Raw genomic sequence first — 19,341 nt, 5'->3', positions numbered from 1 at the left:
GCAGCTGTGTAATTTGGGGCAGGTTACTTACTCTTTCAAAGTCCTCATCTGTAAAATGGAGATAAGAATGGCACATACATAGCTCAAAATTTCTACGAGAATTAAGTGTGAGGATGCATGTAAACAACCTAACATTTAGTTAGTTTGGCATTTAGCTGGTGCTCCCTAATGAACTATTAGCCAATAGTTCTTTATGTGTAACTGAAGAGAAAAGCCTTTTCTCTCCCTAGAGCTAAAAGCTCCACATCTTCTCTGGATTTGACTTCCTCATGCTTCCTGGAGAAAGGGCAAACAGTCTCTCCTCTTCTCCCACGCCAACAGCCTCAGTGTGTGATCTTCCCCTGACCGTACTGACAGGGCAAATCTCCCCGACTTAAAATAATTTTCACTTAATTTTATGCTCCTTCCCATTGCCATGCTATAACTTTCCTTCTTTTCACAGTAATATCCTTTAACTCTGTATTTATATTCTCTGCTTCAATTTTTGTATCTGCCATTCCTTTATATTCTTTTATCTGCCACTGAGAACCTGCTATGTGCTACAAGTTGGGGATTCATATCAAACAGACAAATCCCTGCTGTCAAGTGAAGGTAGTTACCAAAAACTGTTCTCTAGAAGGCCATCAACTGATTAAACCCCTCAAGTGGAAACCACAGAGCATTTCTGAGAAAGAGGCAAGAGGCGTGATGCAGGGCGTGGGTGAGGGGAGAGTGGGACATGATAAGGGTAGAAGGGGAGCTGGAGCCATAGGCCATGACAGAGTTACGACTGTACTCCAAGCGCAGTGGGAAACTGTGAGAAACAGCACAGGTGCTCGTCGTTAGGAGTGTGGTTTCTAAAGCTAGCCTGCCTCCATTCAAATCCTAGCCGTCACAGAAACTGTGTGACTGTGAGCAAGTAACGTGGTGTCTGTTCGCTTATCTATAAAATGAACCTTGTCTGAGTTGTGAAATTTAAATGATTTTGGAAAGCACTTTAAGACAGCACTTCCACAAAGTAATTGCTAAAGAAGAGTTTGTTAAATAAATGTTTTAACTGTACTGATTTAAATCCATAAAAGATCACTATCTATTGTGTGAGTAGTGTCCCAGATGACTGTCCATTTGGTGGCCATTGGAGAAGCCTGAGGTGGGATGACGGACATGTGGACTGTGGGGGTGGCCATGAGTTGGGAATAAGTAGACAGGTTAAGGAGAATGACAGCTAACATTTATAAAGCACATATTATGTGCTAGGCACTAGTCTAAGCTCTTCACACGTATTATCTCTTATTACCTCACAACAACCTATGAACTAGGTACTACTCTTTTTCTCATTTTACAGATGAGGAAACTGAGTCAGTAACTTCCCCGGTACCACACAGCCAGTAAACAGTAGAACCAAAAATCAGAACCAGGCAGTCAATTGTAACCTACTGCCTCTCACTGATGATCATAGAACAGAACCCATACATTCAGATTATATAATACCCATGTTGAGGCTTGGGCTATGTTAGAATTACTGGTATTTCTAGGACATGAGAATATGCTTCCTCAATAGGCTATCACTTTCAGCCTCTTGGTACTGTGGACCACTGGAGGGACAAGTGGCACAGAACATAAAAAATATTTCTAATGTTAATTTTTTTTTTTAAGTAGGCTCCATGCCCAATATGGGGCTTGAACTCAAAACCTCGAGATCAAGAGTTGCACACTCTAACACCTGAGCCAGCCAGGCACCCCTATTTCTAACATTCTGAGACATTTATTTTGCTAAGTGAAGTTTTCTCGTTAAAAATAATTACTGAGGGGCGCCTGGGTGGCACAGCAGTTAAGCGTCTGCCTTCGGCTCAGGGAGTGATCCCGGCGTTATGGGATCAAGCCCCACATCAGGCTCTTCCGCTATGAGCCTGCTTCTTCCTCTCCCACTCCCCCTGCTTGTGCTCCCTCTCTCGCTGGCTGTCTCTATCTCTGTTGAATAAATAAATAAAATCTTTAAAAAAAATAATTACTGAAACCATAAGAGAAGCAACTTTTCAAAAGGAGGTTTCATTTTTTTAAGCCATTTTATCCAACCTAAATAAAACAGAAATTTTTCTTCTATTCCCAAATAACAAGCTTACATGTAAAGGGAAAAATGACTTAGTAAATTCATCTATGTCTATATACCGTGCAGGATGCTGAAACGTTAGGTACTTAGAAATGTGTACGTGTGTGGAATGTGTCATTTTGCTCACAAGAATTCCCCATAAAAGTATTGCTAAAAATCACCTACTTTTGAAGTTATCTGAAGAGTTGCTTGTAGCAATTTCCTTCCAGTTGGCAATATACCTAAGCACATTATATGGGCATTCATTAAATTGATGTATTAGTAATAAAATGAACCATTAGTACATGTTAGACTACTTCTAAAATTCCACTTTCTCTATGAAATCTTGGATTGATGGTGACAAATGCACAGGTCCAAATGTTTAATTCTCATGACTTGTCCATCTCCAGCTAGCTGTCATGTATCTAAGGCAACCCCTAGAACAAGGAGTTGGAGGAGGAATAAAAATGGTGCATCTACCATTTACCCTAGTCGTGCCCTCTGATCTCCCTCCAGCACACCTCCTCTCATGCTATGCTGTTTCACTCCTGCAACTTCATGTCCTCAGTTCAGTGCAGACTAAGATCTCCGTTAACTCCTCAATTAAAAGCACCAACAGAAAATTCTCTGAGAGAAAAAGTCAGGGGAAAACAACAACAACAACAAAACACCCTCTCCTTGGTTCTGGATTGTCAGACCTATGGTCTCTGTCATGTCACTGGAAATTTAAAGTGTGTGCTTTATGATCTTATTAGAGTAACGGTGCTATCTTTGCCATGTCAGGTAAATATAAGAAATTACATTAAAGTCAAGCACAATTTTAGGGCTGCCACCTCTGTTCCCTAAACAGAGACTGATTTAGGGAGTGAAAGGCAGCCCAAGAGGTAGAACAGGGAAGAGTAAGGAGTGATGAGCTACAAGGATGAGGCAGCTTTAAAGAGGCAGGTTTCCTGTGACTTTTCCTATTTCACCCCTTTTCCCAAGCCTCCTTAAAATCAGGGAAGGAGCTGGTTGCTCCCAAGAAATCAAGTAAGGAGTTGGTCCCGAAAGGTGCTGACAAGGGACCTGACAGAGAAAAAAATGAGAATTCTGAATCAGGTAATTCAGAAAAACGGTGTGATTGTTCACGTACTTATTTATTCCTTCCACACTGTTTTTACTCTTGTTGACTGTGTGTTTCTGGGGTTCTGTTATTCTTGTTATTATAGAAAGGTATATATTATCCAACAGTATTTAATTATAACAAAGTACTGTGTCTAGGTTGGCTCCTTCTTGTCACTACTACCTGTTGTTGCTCTAAGAACTTTATTCTACAGCCTTAAATGGGATGCTGCTGGGTCACTGCCACGTGAAAAAGACGCAGGAAAACCACAGACAGTGTAAAGCCCCTCTGGGATCTCTTAGTAGACAATTCAATCTCGCTTCACCTTAAATTTAGGCAAATTCTGTCTTCAGTGGTCACTCTCCTCAGAGGAGCACTATGAAGTGTTGGATGTCAATTATCCTGCTTTCTTGGATTTATATACTGAAAGGTTTTCAATCCACTTTCAAGAAACCAAGATAAAGGCTCTTCAATAAATTGTATGCTACCACCTGATAGTCTGGGGCATAAACACATACCATATTTAAGGCTGATTGCTAACCTTGCTCTACCTGAGATTAGGACATGAATTTATTTAGTTGCATAAAATTTTTTTTCCCTCATAATGAACATACCCGCTGTAACCAATAAGAAATCCAAGTTTTACAACTAGAAGCAACAATATAATAAGAGTATTACCAAGCTGATCTGTCTTTCTCACAAAGATATTTTTGGAATTTTTTACAGAATAAAGTGTGTGGAATCTATAGTGAATCCCTCAAAAGTATAAACTTAACATCTTAATGGCCCAGGAAAAGTCCCTGGCCAGAGAAGCCATATAACCACATGTCTTAGGTATCAAAGAAGCAGCTTCAGACATAGACACTACCCATAACACACATAGGCAGAGAGCTCTCAACAACAGGATTCATGGACTATCAGAAGACTAAGAAAATCCAGCAGCTGGCCACTGAACAGGGTATATCAAAATTCACTTGCACTTTGAAAAATATGAAGACTCCGAAAGAGGAAGATCCATCTTGATAGAGAACATGACTCTGAAGCCCAGCAGGATAAATGCCAGCAGCAGTCATAGCAGCCATCACGTGGGTGATTCAATCATGATGCAAGGACTGTTTTACATTCTAAGTGCCCATGGCAGCATATCTCTGGGTACTGCAGAAGGGCAACAGTACTCGTCAGTATCCCTGAGTCCCAGAGTTAAGTTGGCTCTACCTACTCTTCGAAGTAATAACAATATTGTTCTCAGTTGATATTGTTGTAATCAGAAGATGCCCACAACTGTTCCCAGTGAAGAGTCCGTCTGTCACACAGTAGCATACAAGCTTTTTGGGAAGAAATTGGTTTGTATCACTGAACATCAATGTTCAACATATTTAGGTCATTCTAATGTTCTGACTACTGAAAACTGGCCACAGATTTTAGTGGCTACCAATTTTCCTGAAGGGAAAAATGTCAGACTCTGAAATTCTCAACAAACAAGGTATCATCAAGACATGTGCAAATATCTAGATGACTACAAAGATCTAATAGAGAGTAGACTGTGGAGACCATAAATACACTGCAAAAAATGTGCTGATACCAAACGTTTGCCATTAGTAGGGGAAGGTCTTTGCAAGTTTGGTCTTGTCTGAGATAATCAGTAGCTTGAGCTCAGTAATGTTACTGAAATATTCCCAAATAATCATGCTGGATTCCTTTGAAACTTTTGTTGTCCAGGACTCAACAGAAAAAGTTAGAATACAAGCATACCACTAAAGAAAACAATTAAACCATAAGGTAAGCAGAATAAGAACTACAAAATCAACCAGAAAAAAAAATGAACAAAATGGTAATAAGTTCATACCTATCAATAATTACTTTAAATGTAAATCAACTAAATATTCCAATCAAAAGACTCAGGGTGACAGAATGGATAAAAAAACAAGACCCATCTATATGCTGCCTATAAGAGATCACTTCAAAATAAAGACACATACAGACTGCTGGTGAAGGCCTGGGAAATGCAAATGGAAGTGGAGAAAAAGCCGGAGTAGCAATATTTATATCAGACAAAACAGACTTTAACACAAAGACAGTAGCAAGAGACAAAGAATGGCATTACATCATGATGAAGGGATCAATCCAACAAGAAGATATAACAATTGTAAATATCTCTGCACCCAACACAGAAGCACCTAGCAAATGTTACCAGATATAAAGGGAGAAATACACAGTTATACTATAATACTAGGGGATTTTAACACTGCATCTATGTCAATGGATAGATTACCCAGACAGAAAAGCAATAAGAAAACAGTGGCTTTGAACAACATATTAGACCAGATGAACCTAACAGATGTGTACAGAAAATTCCATCTGAATATAGCAGAATACATATTCAAGTACACATGGAACATTCTCTAAGATCACGTTAGGCCAAAAAAACCAGGCCAGAAAATAAATCTCAATAAATTTAAGACGACTGAAATCACATCAAGCATCTTTTCTGACCACATCAGTATGAAACTAGAACTCAATTAACAAAAAAACCCCACCAAAACAGAAAAAAATCACAAACACATGAAGGCTAAACAATATGCTACTGAACAACCAATGGGTCAACAAAGAAATCAGAGAAGAAATAAAAAATACATGGAGATAAATTTAAATGAAAGCACAACAGTCCAAAATCAATGGGAAGCAGCTAAAGCAGTTCTAAGAGGGAAAGTTGGTAATAATAGAGGCCTAATATTCAAGAAACAAGAAAAATCTCAAACAACCCAAACTTACACCTAAGGAACTAAAAAAAAAGAAAAAACTACGCTCAAAGCTAGTAGAAGGAAAAAAAATAATAAAGACTAGAGAGGAAATAAATTACATAGAGACTAAAAGAACAATAGAAAGGATCCATGAAACCAAGAGGTGGCTCTTTGAAAGGATCAACAAAACTGATAAACCTTTAGTCAGACTCATCAAGAAAAAAAATAAAATCAGAAATGAAGTTGGAGAAATTACAACTGACACCACAGAGATACAAAAGATTATAAGAGAATATTATATAAAATTATATGCCAACAAATTGGACAACTGAGAATAAATGAATAAATTCCTAGAAACATATGATCTTCTAAAACTGAATGAGGAAGAAATAGAAAAAATTGAATAGGCCGATCACTCTTGATGAAATTCAATCAGTAATCAAAAAAACCCTAACAAAAGTCCAGGATCAGATGGCTTCACATGTGAATTCTACCAAACATTTAAACCATAAGATACCTAGGAATAAACCTAACCAAAGAGGTAAAGGATCTATACTCTGAAAAATACACTTATGAAAGAAATTGAGGAAGACACAAAGAAATGGAAAAACATTCCATGTTCAAGGATTGGAAGAATAAAAATTGTTAAAATGTCTATGCTACTCCAAAGCAATCTATACCTACTCAATGCAATTCCTATCAAAATACCATCAACATTTTTTATAGAGCTGGAACAAACAATCCTAAAAATTGTATGAAATCAGAAAAGATCCTGAACAGCCAAAGAAATGCTGAGAAAGAAAACCAAATCTGGTGGCATCACAATTCTGGACTTCAAGATGTATTACAAAGCTCTAATCATCAAGATAATATAGCACAGGTACAAAAACATACACACAGAAAAATGGAACAGAATAGAGAACACAGAAATGAAGGACCCTCAACTCTATGGTGAACTAATCTTCAACAAAGCAGGAAAGACTATTCAATGGAAAAAAGACAGTCTCTTCAACAACTGGTGTTGGGAAAATTGGACAGCCACATGCAGAAGAATGAAACGTCTGGACCACTTCCTTACACCATACACAAAAATAAATTCAAAATGGATGAAAGACCTAAATTTGAGATAGGAATCCATCAAAACTGTAGAGGAGAACACAGGCAGCAACCTCTCTGACCTCGGCCATAGCAACTTCTTGCTAGACATGTCTCCAAAGATAAGAGAAACAAAAGCAAAAATGAACTACTGGGACTTCATCAAGATAAAACGCTTTGCACAGCAAAAGAAACAGTCAGCAAAACTAAAAGGCAAACTACAGAATGGGAGAAGATATTTGCAAATGACATAACAGATAAAGCGCTAGTATCCAAGATCTATAAAAAACATCAAACTCCACACCCAAAAAACAAAAAAAAATCCAGTCAAGAAATGGGCAGAAGACATGAACAGACATTTCTCCAAAGAAGACATCCAAATGGCCAACAAACACATGAAGAAATGCTCCACATCACTCGTCATCAGGGAAATACAAATCAAAACCACAATGAGATACCACCTCACACCAGTCAGAATGGCTAAAGTTAACAACTCAGGAAATGACAGATGTTGGCAAGGATGTGGAGAGAGGGGAAGGAAAAGCAAACTGGTACAGCCACTCTGGAAAACAGTATGGAGGTTCCTCAAAAAGTTACAAATACAGCTACCCTACGACCCAGCAATTACACTACTAGGTATTTATTCAAAGGACACAAACACAGTGATTTGAAGGGGCACATGCACCCCAATGTTTATAGCAGCAATGTCCACAGCAGCCAAAATAGGGAAAGAGCTGAGATGTCCACCAACAGATGAATGGATAAAGAACGTACACACACACACACACACACACACACACACACACACACACACACACGAATATTACTCAGCCATCGAAAAGAATGAAATCTTGCTATTTGCAATGACGTGGATGGAACTAGAAGGTATTATGCTAAGCAAAGTCAGTCAGTCAATACCATACGTTTTCACTCATATGTGGAATTTAAGAAACAGAACAGATGAACATATGAGAAGGGAAGGAAAAATAAAATAAGACAAAAACAGAGAGGGAGACAAACCATAAGAGACTCTTACCATAGGGAACAAACTGAGGGTTGCTGGAGGGGAGGTGGGTGGGGGGATGGGGTAGTTGGATGATGGGCATTAAGGAGAGCACTTGAAGTAATGAGCACTGGGTGTTATGTGCAACTGATGAATCACTAAATTGTACCTCTGAAACTAATAATACAGTATATGTTAATTAAATTGCATTTTAATTAAAACATTTAAAAAAATAAAGAAGATTTAATACAAATTCTTCTCAAACTGTTCCAAAAAACAGAAGAGAAAGGAGAACTTCCAAATTCATTCCATGAGGCCAGCATCACCCTGACAACAAAACCAGTCAGACACCACAGAAAAACAAAACAAAACTATGGGCCAATTTACCTGATGACATAGATGCAAAAATCCTCAACAAAATATTAACAAACTGAATTCAATAATACAGTAAAAGGATCATCCACCACAATCGAATGAGATTTAGTCCAGGGAAGCAAGAGTGGCTCAATATTTGCAAATCAAGGGCGCCTGAGTGGCGCAGTTGTTAAACGTCTGCCTTTGGCTCAGGGCGTGATCCCAGCGTTCTGGGATCGAGCCCCACATCAGGCTTCTCTGCTAGGAGGCTGCTTCTTCCTCTCCCACTCCCCCTGCTTGTGTTCCCTCTCTCGCTGGCTGTCTCTGTCAAATAAATAAATAAAATCTTTAAAAAAAATTTGCAAATCAATCAATGTGAAATATCACATTAACAATAAGAAAAACCATCTGATTCTCTCAATAGATGGTAAAAATGCATTGACAAAATACAATATTGTTCATGATAAAAACTCTAAACAAAGTAGGTTTAGAGGGACATACCTCAATATAATAAAGGCTGTATATGAAAAACACATAGCTAACAATGGTGAAAACTGAGAGCATTACTTATAAAATCAGGAACAAGATAAGAATGTCCACTCTCACCACTTTTATTCAACATAGTACTGGAAGTCCTAGCCACAGCAATCAGACAAGAAATAAAAGGCATCTAAATTGGTAAGGAAGAAGTAAAACTGTCACTATTTGCTGCTGATATGATATTATATACAGAAAACCTGAAAGACTCCACCAAAAAACTATTAGAACTCATACATGGGGTGCCTGGGTGGCTTAGTGGGTTAGGCATCCGACTTTTCTTTTTTTTTTTTTTAGATTTAATTTATCTATTTTAGAGAGAGAGTGTGCAGGCGAGCATAAGCACTAGCACTAGACGAGCACTAGCACGAGTGGGGGGAGGAGCAGAGGGAGAAGGAGCCTGACACAAGGCTCCACCCCAGGACCCCAAGATCATGACCTGAGCTTAAGGCAAACGTTTAACCAACTGGGCCATCCAGGCGCCCCTAGGCATCTGACTACTGATCTCAGGGATCATGAGCTTGAGCTCCATGTTGGGCTCCATGCTCACGGGCCTACAAAAAAATAAAGAAAAAGAATTCATAAATGAATTTAGTGAAGTTGCAGAATGCAAAATTAATATACAGAAATCTGTTGTATTTCTATGCACTAATAATAAAGTAGCAGAAAGAGAAATTAAGAAAACAATCCCATGTTCAATTACACCAAAAAGAATAAAATATCTAGGAATAAACCTAAGCAATGAGGTGAAAAACCCGTACTCTGAAAACTGTTAAGATACTGATGAAAGAAATTGAACACAACACAAATGGAAAGATATACTGTGCTCGCACATTGGTTGTTAAATGTTAAAATGTTCATCCTACCCAAAGCAATCCACAGATTTAACATAATCCCTATCAAAAAATCAACAGCATTTTTCAGAGAACTAGAACACACAATCCTAAAATTTGAATGGAATCACAAAAGACCCCAAATAGCCAAAGCAATCTTGAGAAAGAAGAACAAAGCTGGAGGTATCACAATCAAGAATTCAAAGTACATTACAAAGTTACAGTAATTAAAATAGTATGGTACTGGCACGAAAACAGACATATAGATCAATGGATCTGTATCTATAGGTTACAGAGCCAGAAATAAATCCATATGTATATGGTTAATTAATCTATGTATAAAGGAGGCAAGAATATATAATAAAGACACTCTCTTCAATAAATGGTGTTGGGAAAACTGGACCGCTACATGCAAAAGAATGAAACTAGACCACTTTCTCAAACCACACACAAAAATAAACTCAAAATGATTAGAGACCTAAATGTGAGACCTAAAATCATAAGTCTCCTAGAAAAAAAATGTAGGCAGTAATTTCTTGATATTGGTCTTGGCAACATTTTTCTAGCTATGTCTCCTCAGGCAAACAAAACAAAACCAAAAATAAACTACTGGGACTATACCAAAATAAAAAGCTTTTACATAGCAAAATAAACTGTGAACAAAATGAAAAGGTGACTTACTGAATGAGAGATATTTACAGATGAAATATACAATGAGGGGTTAATATCCAAAATATATAAAGAACACACACACAAACACAGTTAAAAATGGGCAGGAGATATGAATACACATTTCTCCAAAGAAGACATGCAGATGGCCAACAGACACATGCAAAGATGCTCAACATCACTCATCATCAGGGAAATACAAATCAGAACCACAATGAAATATCACCTTACACCTATCAGAATAACTAAAATAAAAAAGACAAGAAATCCTAAGTGTTCGTGAGGATGTGGTAGAAAAGCAAACCCTCCTGCACTGTTGGTGGGAATGCAAACTGGTGCAGCCACTGTGGGAAACTGTGTGGAGGTTCCTCAAAAAATTAGAAATACCATATGATCCAGTAATTCCACTACTGGTATTTACCAAAACAAATATACTAATTTGAAAAGATATTTATGTTTATTGCAGCATTATTTACAGTAGCCACAATACGGAAGCAACCCAAGTGTCCACCAACTGATGAATGGATAAAAAAAAGATGTGAGGTACACACACACACACACACACACACACACACACACACACACACACACACTGGACTGTTACGCAGCCATAAAAAGATGAAGTCTTGACATTTGTGAAAATATGGTTGGAGCTAGAGGGTGAAATAAGTCAGACAGACAAAGACAAATACCAACGAATTTCACTTGGTGTGTAACCTAAGAACTAGATTTTGTTTCTAAGAAACAAACGAACAAACAAAAAAATCAGACTCTAAATATAGAGCACCGATGTTTGTCAAAGGGGAAGTGGATGGCAGGATGGGTGAAACAGATAAAGGGCATTAAGAGATACAAACTTCCAGTTATAAAATAAGTAAATCACAGAGACGAGAAGTACAGCATCGGGAATACAGTTAATAATATATAAAGTTGTATGATGACAGATGGTGACTATACTTATCATGGTGAACAGTGAGCTATACACAGAATTGTCGAATCACTATTTATAGACCTATAACTCCTATAACATTGTATGTTAATTATACTTCAATTAAAAAAAAAATACCTAAGTCTAATTTTTTTCTACTTTTATATCATCTCTTCCTTTACATTCTTCCCTCATATCTTCTTTTTTTCTAGACAAACAATACTCGTTTGTTTTTGTTTTTTAAAGATTATGTTTGTGGGCCCAAGATCCCAAGCAGAGGTGGGAACATCAGAAACATACATGAGGCCTGCCCTTGCTCCCCAGTAAAAGCAGAATGCATTTACTCATCAAAGTTCAGTGCATTTGTCCAGTTTAGCACTTCATCCACTTCCCATTCCATCACAGAATCTATTCCACCGCCTTCGACAGCTCTCATTAGGCCCTTGGTTGCTGTGTGAATTAAATCTAGAGTTCTACGAGTTGTTGACTTAGCCTCTAGGCTTCCTGCATAGTACCTAAACAGGAGAAAGGAAGAGAGACATAAACCTCGTGAAACAGGTCATTACTAGTAGATATATATATATATATATATATATATATATAGTTGCTGTGAAACCATTTACATATTAAACCAAGTTTTCACCTGATTTAACTTAAATACATCCAAACCAAGTTCTATGTGATGGGATATTTTTTTGGGGGGAAGGGGGAAGAAAAGAAAAGAGAAACAAAGCAACTTAATCAACCACGCTAACCGGTGAAGACTCGTTTCAAAACCACCCCTCAGTATGTGGCACTGCTATGATACAATGAAAAACCAAGTAACTACATCACTGAATCATCGAATTCCAGAGTCAAATGCTCTTGGAGACCAGATGACTAGCCCTCTCATCTTACAGAAGAGAGATTAAGTCCTGGAAGACAAGGTCATGTGGCTAACGGCTGGTAAGGAGCGGAAAGCCAGGGGAACGGAAAACAGAGGGAGAGGCAAAGGGAAGAGAGATGGTAACAACCTTTTTTGTGTCAGGTACTTTTCATACATTATCTCATTTAATTCTCCCTAAAAAGACACAGCCATTTGTGACAGCTATTTTTATTCCCATTTTACAGGTGAGGAAATCGAGAGCTGGAGAAGTTAAGAAATTGTTCAAGATTATGTAGGTAGTAAACATATGTCAGAGCCCGTATTTGAATGTGACTCCAAGTCCAAACTTCTTCAGCGGCTCTGTTCTGTCTCATGTTAGTCTGAGCACATAAATGAATGTATCCACCAAACGTGAGCTGAGCAGAGACAAGTTAGCAGTCCTTAGCAAGAATACTGGAAAACAGCACTTTTTCTTCAGTTTTTCATTTTAAGATCTACATTGGTATTCCATTTTAAGTTAACCTACTGTGAAACTGTTTTCATTTATTAATTCAACACTGAGTAGGAAGTGGCATGGTGGTCGTGTAGGGCTAGGTAGGACTCTGAAATCCAACTATCTGGCCTTGAGTCTTGCTTCTGTGATTTACTACCTCTATGACCTTTGCCAAATAACCTAGTCTTTCTGGGCTTAAGATTACCTTAAAATGGTAATCATAATACTCTTCTTCTCAGCATTCTGGAGAGGTTTAGAAGTGTAAGTCTTTATAAAGCATTCAGAACTATGACTGGCACACAGGAAGCATTCAGTAAAAGAAGGCTTACAAATTCCTGGATGGTAAGGGGTAGGACAAAGGCAAGATATGTCCCTGCCTTCATGAAGTTTCTGCTTTTTCAAACTTTAAGTAGATAACGATTCATAAGAGCTACTTTCATAGAAGAGGAACATGCCTCTTGATTTATATTGGTTAGTAAGAGCACAAATTGTAAGAAAGTATGATTTCACAATTTTTCTATAGTTCTTCATTCACTTACTCATGTAATAAATATGTATTGAGTGTCCACCATTTGCAAAGCATTGTGTACAGAGGTGGGATTCCTCTGTGGAACTTCCAATCTTCTATATTCCCTGAACATTAATAGGCACTCAAAAAAATATGTACTGAATGAATGAATGAATGAATGAATGAACGAACGATGGTACCCAATGGCCCAGGTTTATTAACTAATGCTGATGCCACAACAAAAATGCATTTAGAAATGAGAAACTTCTGGAAGGCTAGAGGTGAGCACATTTTTTTAATGAGTTCTTCCATGTTTTACCTTCCCAAATACACACTTGTGATTAGATCTGGAAACCTGGATGATATTTCTTTGTACTTTGGCAATAGTGATTTACAACAGTTATCTATTTTTGCTATCATCAAGGATACACAGAAAGAGGATTCATTTTAAAGAGAATTATAATACTTATTCCAAGAATTTAATTCTGTTTTAAACTCTTCAAATATTAGTCGTTATTTATAGTTAAGTAGGCTATAACAGTAATCAAACAACAATAGGTTACCAAGTAGAAAAGAATTTCAAATAGTAACCAGAAATACAGATCACTTTATAATAAGCATAATTTGTTTTATAAAAAATGAGTGGCATTTAAAACAAAAGATATAAAATTTGGCTTATGTTGCAATATATCCATTTTTAGATAATCTCATATTTTTTTTAAAGATTTTATTTATTTATTTGACAGAGAGACAGCCAGTGAGAGAGACAGCCAATGAGAGAGAGACAAGCTGGGGGAGTGGGAGAGGAAGAAGCAGGTTCCCAGCAGAGGAGCCTGATGTGGGGCTCGATCCTAGAATGCCGGGATCACACCCTGAGCCGAAGGCAGATGCTTAACGACTGAGCCACCCAGGCGCCCCAGATAATCTCATATTCTAAGACAGAAAATTTAACGAGAAAAAAAATTATAAGAATGTTTTTCTGAATATGCCAACAGGGAGAAAGCTAAAATGCAAAAGACCTAGTAAGAATCGAAGTTTAAACTGGAAAAGAAGTCAAGAAGAGCTAAGATCTGTAGCACACAGGAAGGGAATGTAAAAATCACATTTTCTTTAATTAAGGAGAGAGGTAAAAAAAAAAAGTATCATGATTTTGTTCGCTGCTGATTCTAACCATAAGTCAGTAGAGGGTGCCGTCAGTGAACAAAGCACACAAAGTAACGTTTCTCGTTCATCCTCTGTAACCTTACAAAAAGGAAACATTACAACATCCAGCCCTAAGGACTCACTTGCTCACTCACTTTATTCAACATTCAACATGTATTCATTAAGCATCTACTATGTCTACAGCCCTGTGCTGACAAAGAGATCAGAGTCCCTGTTCTTTAGGAGCTCAAAGTGTAGTGGAGGCAGCAAATATGCAGAGATTTGCACAAGTGTGACAGTTGAGTATATAATACATCTGTGAGGGCACCTCCAAAAAAAAGTGCCTGTGCCTAGCTAAGTCAAGGCAGGCTTCAGAAGGAGATGTCTCAGCCAAGTATCAAAAAGTGAAGGCTTTGTTGCCATGAAACTGAGCCAGAAAAGAGCAAGCCAGGGAGAGGGACTATCACGTAGGATGTAGGTAACAGTGAGCCCCTAACATATTTCGGGTAAGGAGGTGATTTGTGTTTTCAAGACATGCCATCAGTGTTTACACAGAGATGGCAAAAGATTAGAGACAAAGACACCAAGTAGGATTCTGCCCATGAAGTAGAGACGTGAGCACTGAGAAGCTGCTGTCAGGGAGGGACAGACATGCCAGACTTGGGAGAGTCTTTGGAAGCAGAACTGATAGGACTTTATGACAGATGACATATTGGAGCTTATGAAAGATAAGAAGTCAAGGAGAACCCCTACATTTCTGCCTTGGATGACTGGGTAAATGATGGTGTCATAACCTGAGGCCAAGAGGAATACGGAAAAGAAACAATTTTTATGATGAGGAATAGAAGAAATTCAGGGTTAGACCAGTTGAGTTTGAGATGGAAATGTCCATGTAATTAGAAATAGAGGGCTCAGTTATGGATGAGGATTGTTTTGAGAGTAAACAGAAAGAAAAAAAAGAAAGAAAGAAAGAAAGAAAGAAAACAGATTATTATTCATGTGCACTGGCTTATTACCAGGTGTCTCCCCTCTCCCACCCCGGGCTGTGCCGGAGCTTGAGCAAATACTAGCGTTCGGTCAATGCCAGCTGTTTCTGGATGACGGCACATACGGTGAGTGTATTTGGTTGTTCTGAGCCTACTACCACACTTCCTTTACTGTACGTGGGTCCCCAGTTAGAGGCAATGTCGTATGGAATAAAATGATGATGGCTAAGGCTTCCGTAATAAATGGTACTGCTGACAGAAGTAATGCAAGCAGAGAAGTAAAATACGTATTCAGAATGTTTTTCACTGCGAACACAGAGATGCCACCTCCACGTGGGAAGGGTCCAACATAATCAGCCCGCCGCCAGGCAGCCAGTGCACTGCTGGAGGCAAAGCAATGGCCTTTGCTGTCCAGTTAGCTGTGGCTATAGAGCCAGAACAACCTCAGGGAAGAAGAGACCAAGTTTATGAGTCTATATGTAGCCTCCATCCCTACTCCCATGACCACTTCGTACATGGCTCCACTGAGAACCACTGAGGAGGCCAGGTGAAAAAACGGACATCCACAGGTTGGATCATCTTGTCCATCTGAATGCTTACAGCTTTCTGCCTCCTGGGCCCTCGGAAGGGCATTCACAAGGACACAAGTATATGCTATGCCCATTCTGAGTATACCTGTCCCCAGACCTAATCCCAATTTCCCCAATTCCATCCAAGTACCTCATCAGCTGAGAAGCTCTGTTACTGGCCACAGTCAATAAGGTCCCTGTCTCAAGCAATTTCTCCTTTCTATAGGAAGTAGAACACTGCTTGTGCTCACTGGGAGGGTACCCTTTGGCCAATTTCTGGCCAAAAACAATTCAGATGTTGCCAGAATCCTGTGCAGATCCATGGTGAATTAAACCTAATACAGTCTCCCTCTGTTAGCGTGTCCCAGGGGAGTCCCCATGAAGCCAAACGCATGGAGATGACGTGGAGCCAGGTCAGCAGGGGCGGCTGTGGAAGGAAGCCGAGCCTCCTGCTCACACAGCTTACTGTGGCCCTCTGGACCTTCTCCGGCCCATTCTCACACGTACTCCGTCTATTTTGTACTGAGATGATGCTGTACACTCTCAATTTTATGGTTCGTTGGATTAGATAAAACCCAGGTCAGTTCATAATCACAGGGCACTTGGAATCCGACTGCCAAGCGTCCCGTCTCTCCCAGGTCCAGTAGCAGAACCAGAACTGATTTTCAAATGTAAAATAACTATTGTCAGAAGAGGGCATTACCTTACTCCTAAACCCTCTGTGCTGAGATCCTCTTATTAGAAGAAGCCCCATATAGTATTTCACTGTCTGTCCAATACTGTTGGGACTGCTTGGCCCTAAAGCCCAAGTGGCAGCACCATGACCACACTGCGGACCTGCTACCACATTCATTCTTACACCATGTCCCACTGGAGACCAGTGGCCTCATTAAGTTACCTTGAAAATAGCTTGGAGCAGCATACCCCAATGTGGCATGTTTTACTTCCTAAATCCAGAGAGGCCCTTTAAGTGCTATGTGCCTTCAATACACACACGACAAGGTATTGAAATTTGTCTCTCACTTTAGAAAGGATATCCCAAAATGTCCATAAGCTTTAGTTATGTGACAAACCCTTAACATTTTGCAAAATTTCTCTCTCTTTTTGGTGTGCATTTGTCCTATGAAGTCATCCGGGGAGTTATTTTCTGCTCACTGCGTCTGATTAGTATAAGGTCACCAGTATAAAGACAGGCATGATCATGTGTGGGAACTGAGATGTACAAGCCCCTAGGAAAAGAGCAGGGGAGCAGACACAGCTCTGAGAGTAAGATGGAAAGGCACATCCTGTTCTTTCCATGTAAATGCAAACTACTTCTCTTTTTGCTTCCTGGTTGGGATGGGAAAGAACATGTGTCAGGTCAATAGCAACATACCAGGGGCCAGGAGCTGTGCTGACTTGCTGCATTAGAGGAAGCACTTCTGGAAGCTTAGCTGCGATTTGTATTGCTGGTGAACTAAAGGTACCAATTCCACTACAGCTTTCCCCACTGTCACCTCCAGTCTACAAAAAAAGCCACCACAGAGTTCATCAGGAACTTCGAGGTTCCTCTCATTTATTAATGACTTGATGAAAACTATACCTTCTAGGGCCTCCTGGGGTTACAGCTAGTGGGTAGCTGAGTAGACTGCACGTAAGAGGAACAAATATACACATTCCCCTGTGACTTCAGAAATCCTTTTTTTCTACAGTATACCAGAGAAGTTCAGGCATTTTGCAATAGTGGAGCTTTGGTTGAGTTCAGGCTTTGATTAGACAACCAGACAGACTACTTAACATCATTTCTGGGTCCTCAAGCCAACACATTAAATTCATGATCCTAGATGAATGTGGTCATTATCAGTAAATTTAACCCAATCATCAGATCTCACAACCTGAAAATCCACTCTCACACGTTTCTGAGGCTCCTACTAATAGAGATTGGTAAATTCTTGGAAGTCTTTTGATTTGTAAGTGATCTCCTCCTGGAGTAGACCTTGCACGTCTGTGTCTGGGCTGTTTTGAGAACTCTCTCTGTGGGCTGGAGGCAATGAGCGATGTTGTGGGAGAATCAGCATGAGCACATGCAGCAACTATGCCAGGTGCAGTCACCAAAAAGCTTTATGCACAGAAGGCCTGGTTCCCACAAAACAGGGAGGAAGAATTTCCTCCACCAACAGGGGAGTTCGAAGTTCAAGATTCTCAGCCTTATCTATGCCTGCCCACATGTCCCCATCCTAGGTCTCTGGGTTCCACTTCTTCTCCACTCATGCCCCTACCTTAGTGCGTAAGATCTAAGAGCACTAAGCATTTGGTTGCACTGTAGGCACTGTGACCCTATGACCCTTACAACTGGTTCCTGGGTTGCCCCCAACTCACCCTGCAAGTACAAGAAATGAAGATCTTCTGAAGATCTGCACATATTCTTATAAAAATCAATGGATGAACGGATAAAGAAAATGTGATACAGAAGAATATTATTCAGCCATAAAAATGAAATTGTGCCATTTGCAACAACATGAATGGACCCTGAGAGCATTATCGAAGTGAAGTCAGATGGAGAAAGATAAATACCGTATGATCTTACTTACATATGGAATCTAAAAATACACAAGCTCAAAGATAAACAGAATAGATTGGTGACTGTCAAAGGCAGTGGGTTGGGGGGTGAACAAAATGGGTGGGGGGGGTCACAAAAGTTCTAACAACTTTACTGAGGTATAACTGATGTACAGTAAACACACATATTTAAACAGAACTTGAAGACTTTTGACATAAGTATACACTTGTCAATCCACCACTACAGTAAAAAATGAACATATCCATCACCCCCCAAAGTTCCTTGTGCCCCTTTGTCATCCTTTCCTCTTCTCATTGCCCACCCTCATCTCCAACTACTGATCTTTGTATTTCTCCAGATTTGTTCATATTTTCTAGCATTTTATGTAAATGGAATCATACAGTATGAACTCTTTTTTGACTGGTTTCTTTCATTCAGCATTGTTATTTTGAGATTTATCCACGTTGCTATGTGTATCAATTGTTCATTCCTTCCTATTGCTGAGTAGTATTTCTTTGTGTACATAATCACAATTTGTTCATCAAGTGACATTTGGGCTGATGGACATTTGGCTGTTTCTGGGTTCTGGCTATTACAAGTAAAGCTGCTATGAACACTCATATACAATCTTTCTGTGAACATAGGTTCTTATTCTCAAGTACATACCTAGAAGTGGAATGCTTGGGATGAATAGTAAGTGTATATTTATTAGTAAGAAAACTGTCAAACTGGTTCCCAAAGCAGAAGTAGCAGTTTGCATTCGCTCCATACCTGTGCCAACAATTAGTATGGCAGACGGAACCACCTTAGTGTATATATAGCAGTAACTCCTTAAAGTTTTAGTTTGCACTTCCTTAATGACTAACGATGACAGTCATTACTTGTGCTCTTTTGCTATCCATGTATCT

General features: G+C 39.2%; 1 protein-coding gene across 1 annotated transcript in view; it reads right to left on the bottom strand.

Moving 5' to 3' along the window:
• The window catches only part of C16H11orf65 (chromosome 16 C11orf65 homolog), a 50,842-nt gene that overhangs the window by 1,177 nt on the left and 30,324 nt on the right, over positions 1–19,341 (bottom strand). The window contains exons 6-7 of the mRNA XM_087868470.1: positions 11,675–11,845; positions 2,255–2,310 (exon numbers count right to left, since the gene is read on the bottom strand). Of these exons, the coding sequence (XP_087724596.1) occupies positions 2,255–2,310; positions 11,675–11,845 (227 nt within the window). The remainder of the gene's footprint in view (positions 1–2,254; positions 2,311–11,674; positions 11,846–19,341) is intronic.

Source organism: Ursus americanus, chromosome 16 (genome assembly GCF_024610735.1).
Source record: "Ursus americanus isolate L20-20 chromosome 16, mUrsAme1.1.p, whole genome shotgun sequence".
Classification (NCBI taxonomy): Eukaryota; Metazoa; Chordata; class Mammalia; order Carnivora; family Ursidae; genus Ursus; species Ursus americanus.
The sequence above is the reverse complement of the archived record's forward strand: the minus strand, read 5'-3'. Positions and strand labels throughout refer to the sequence as shown.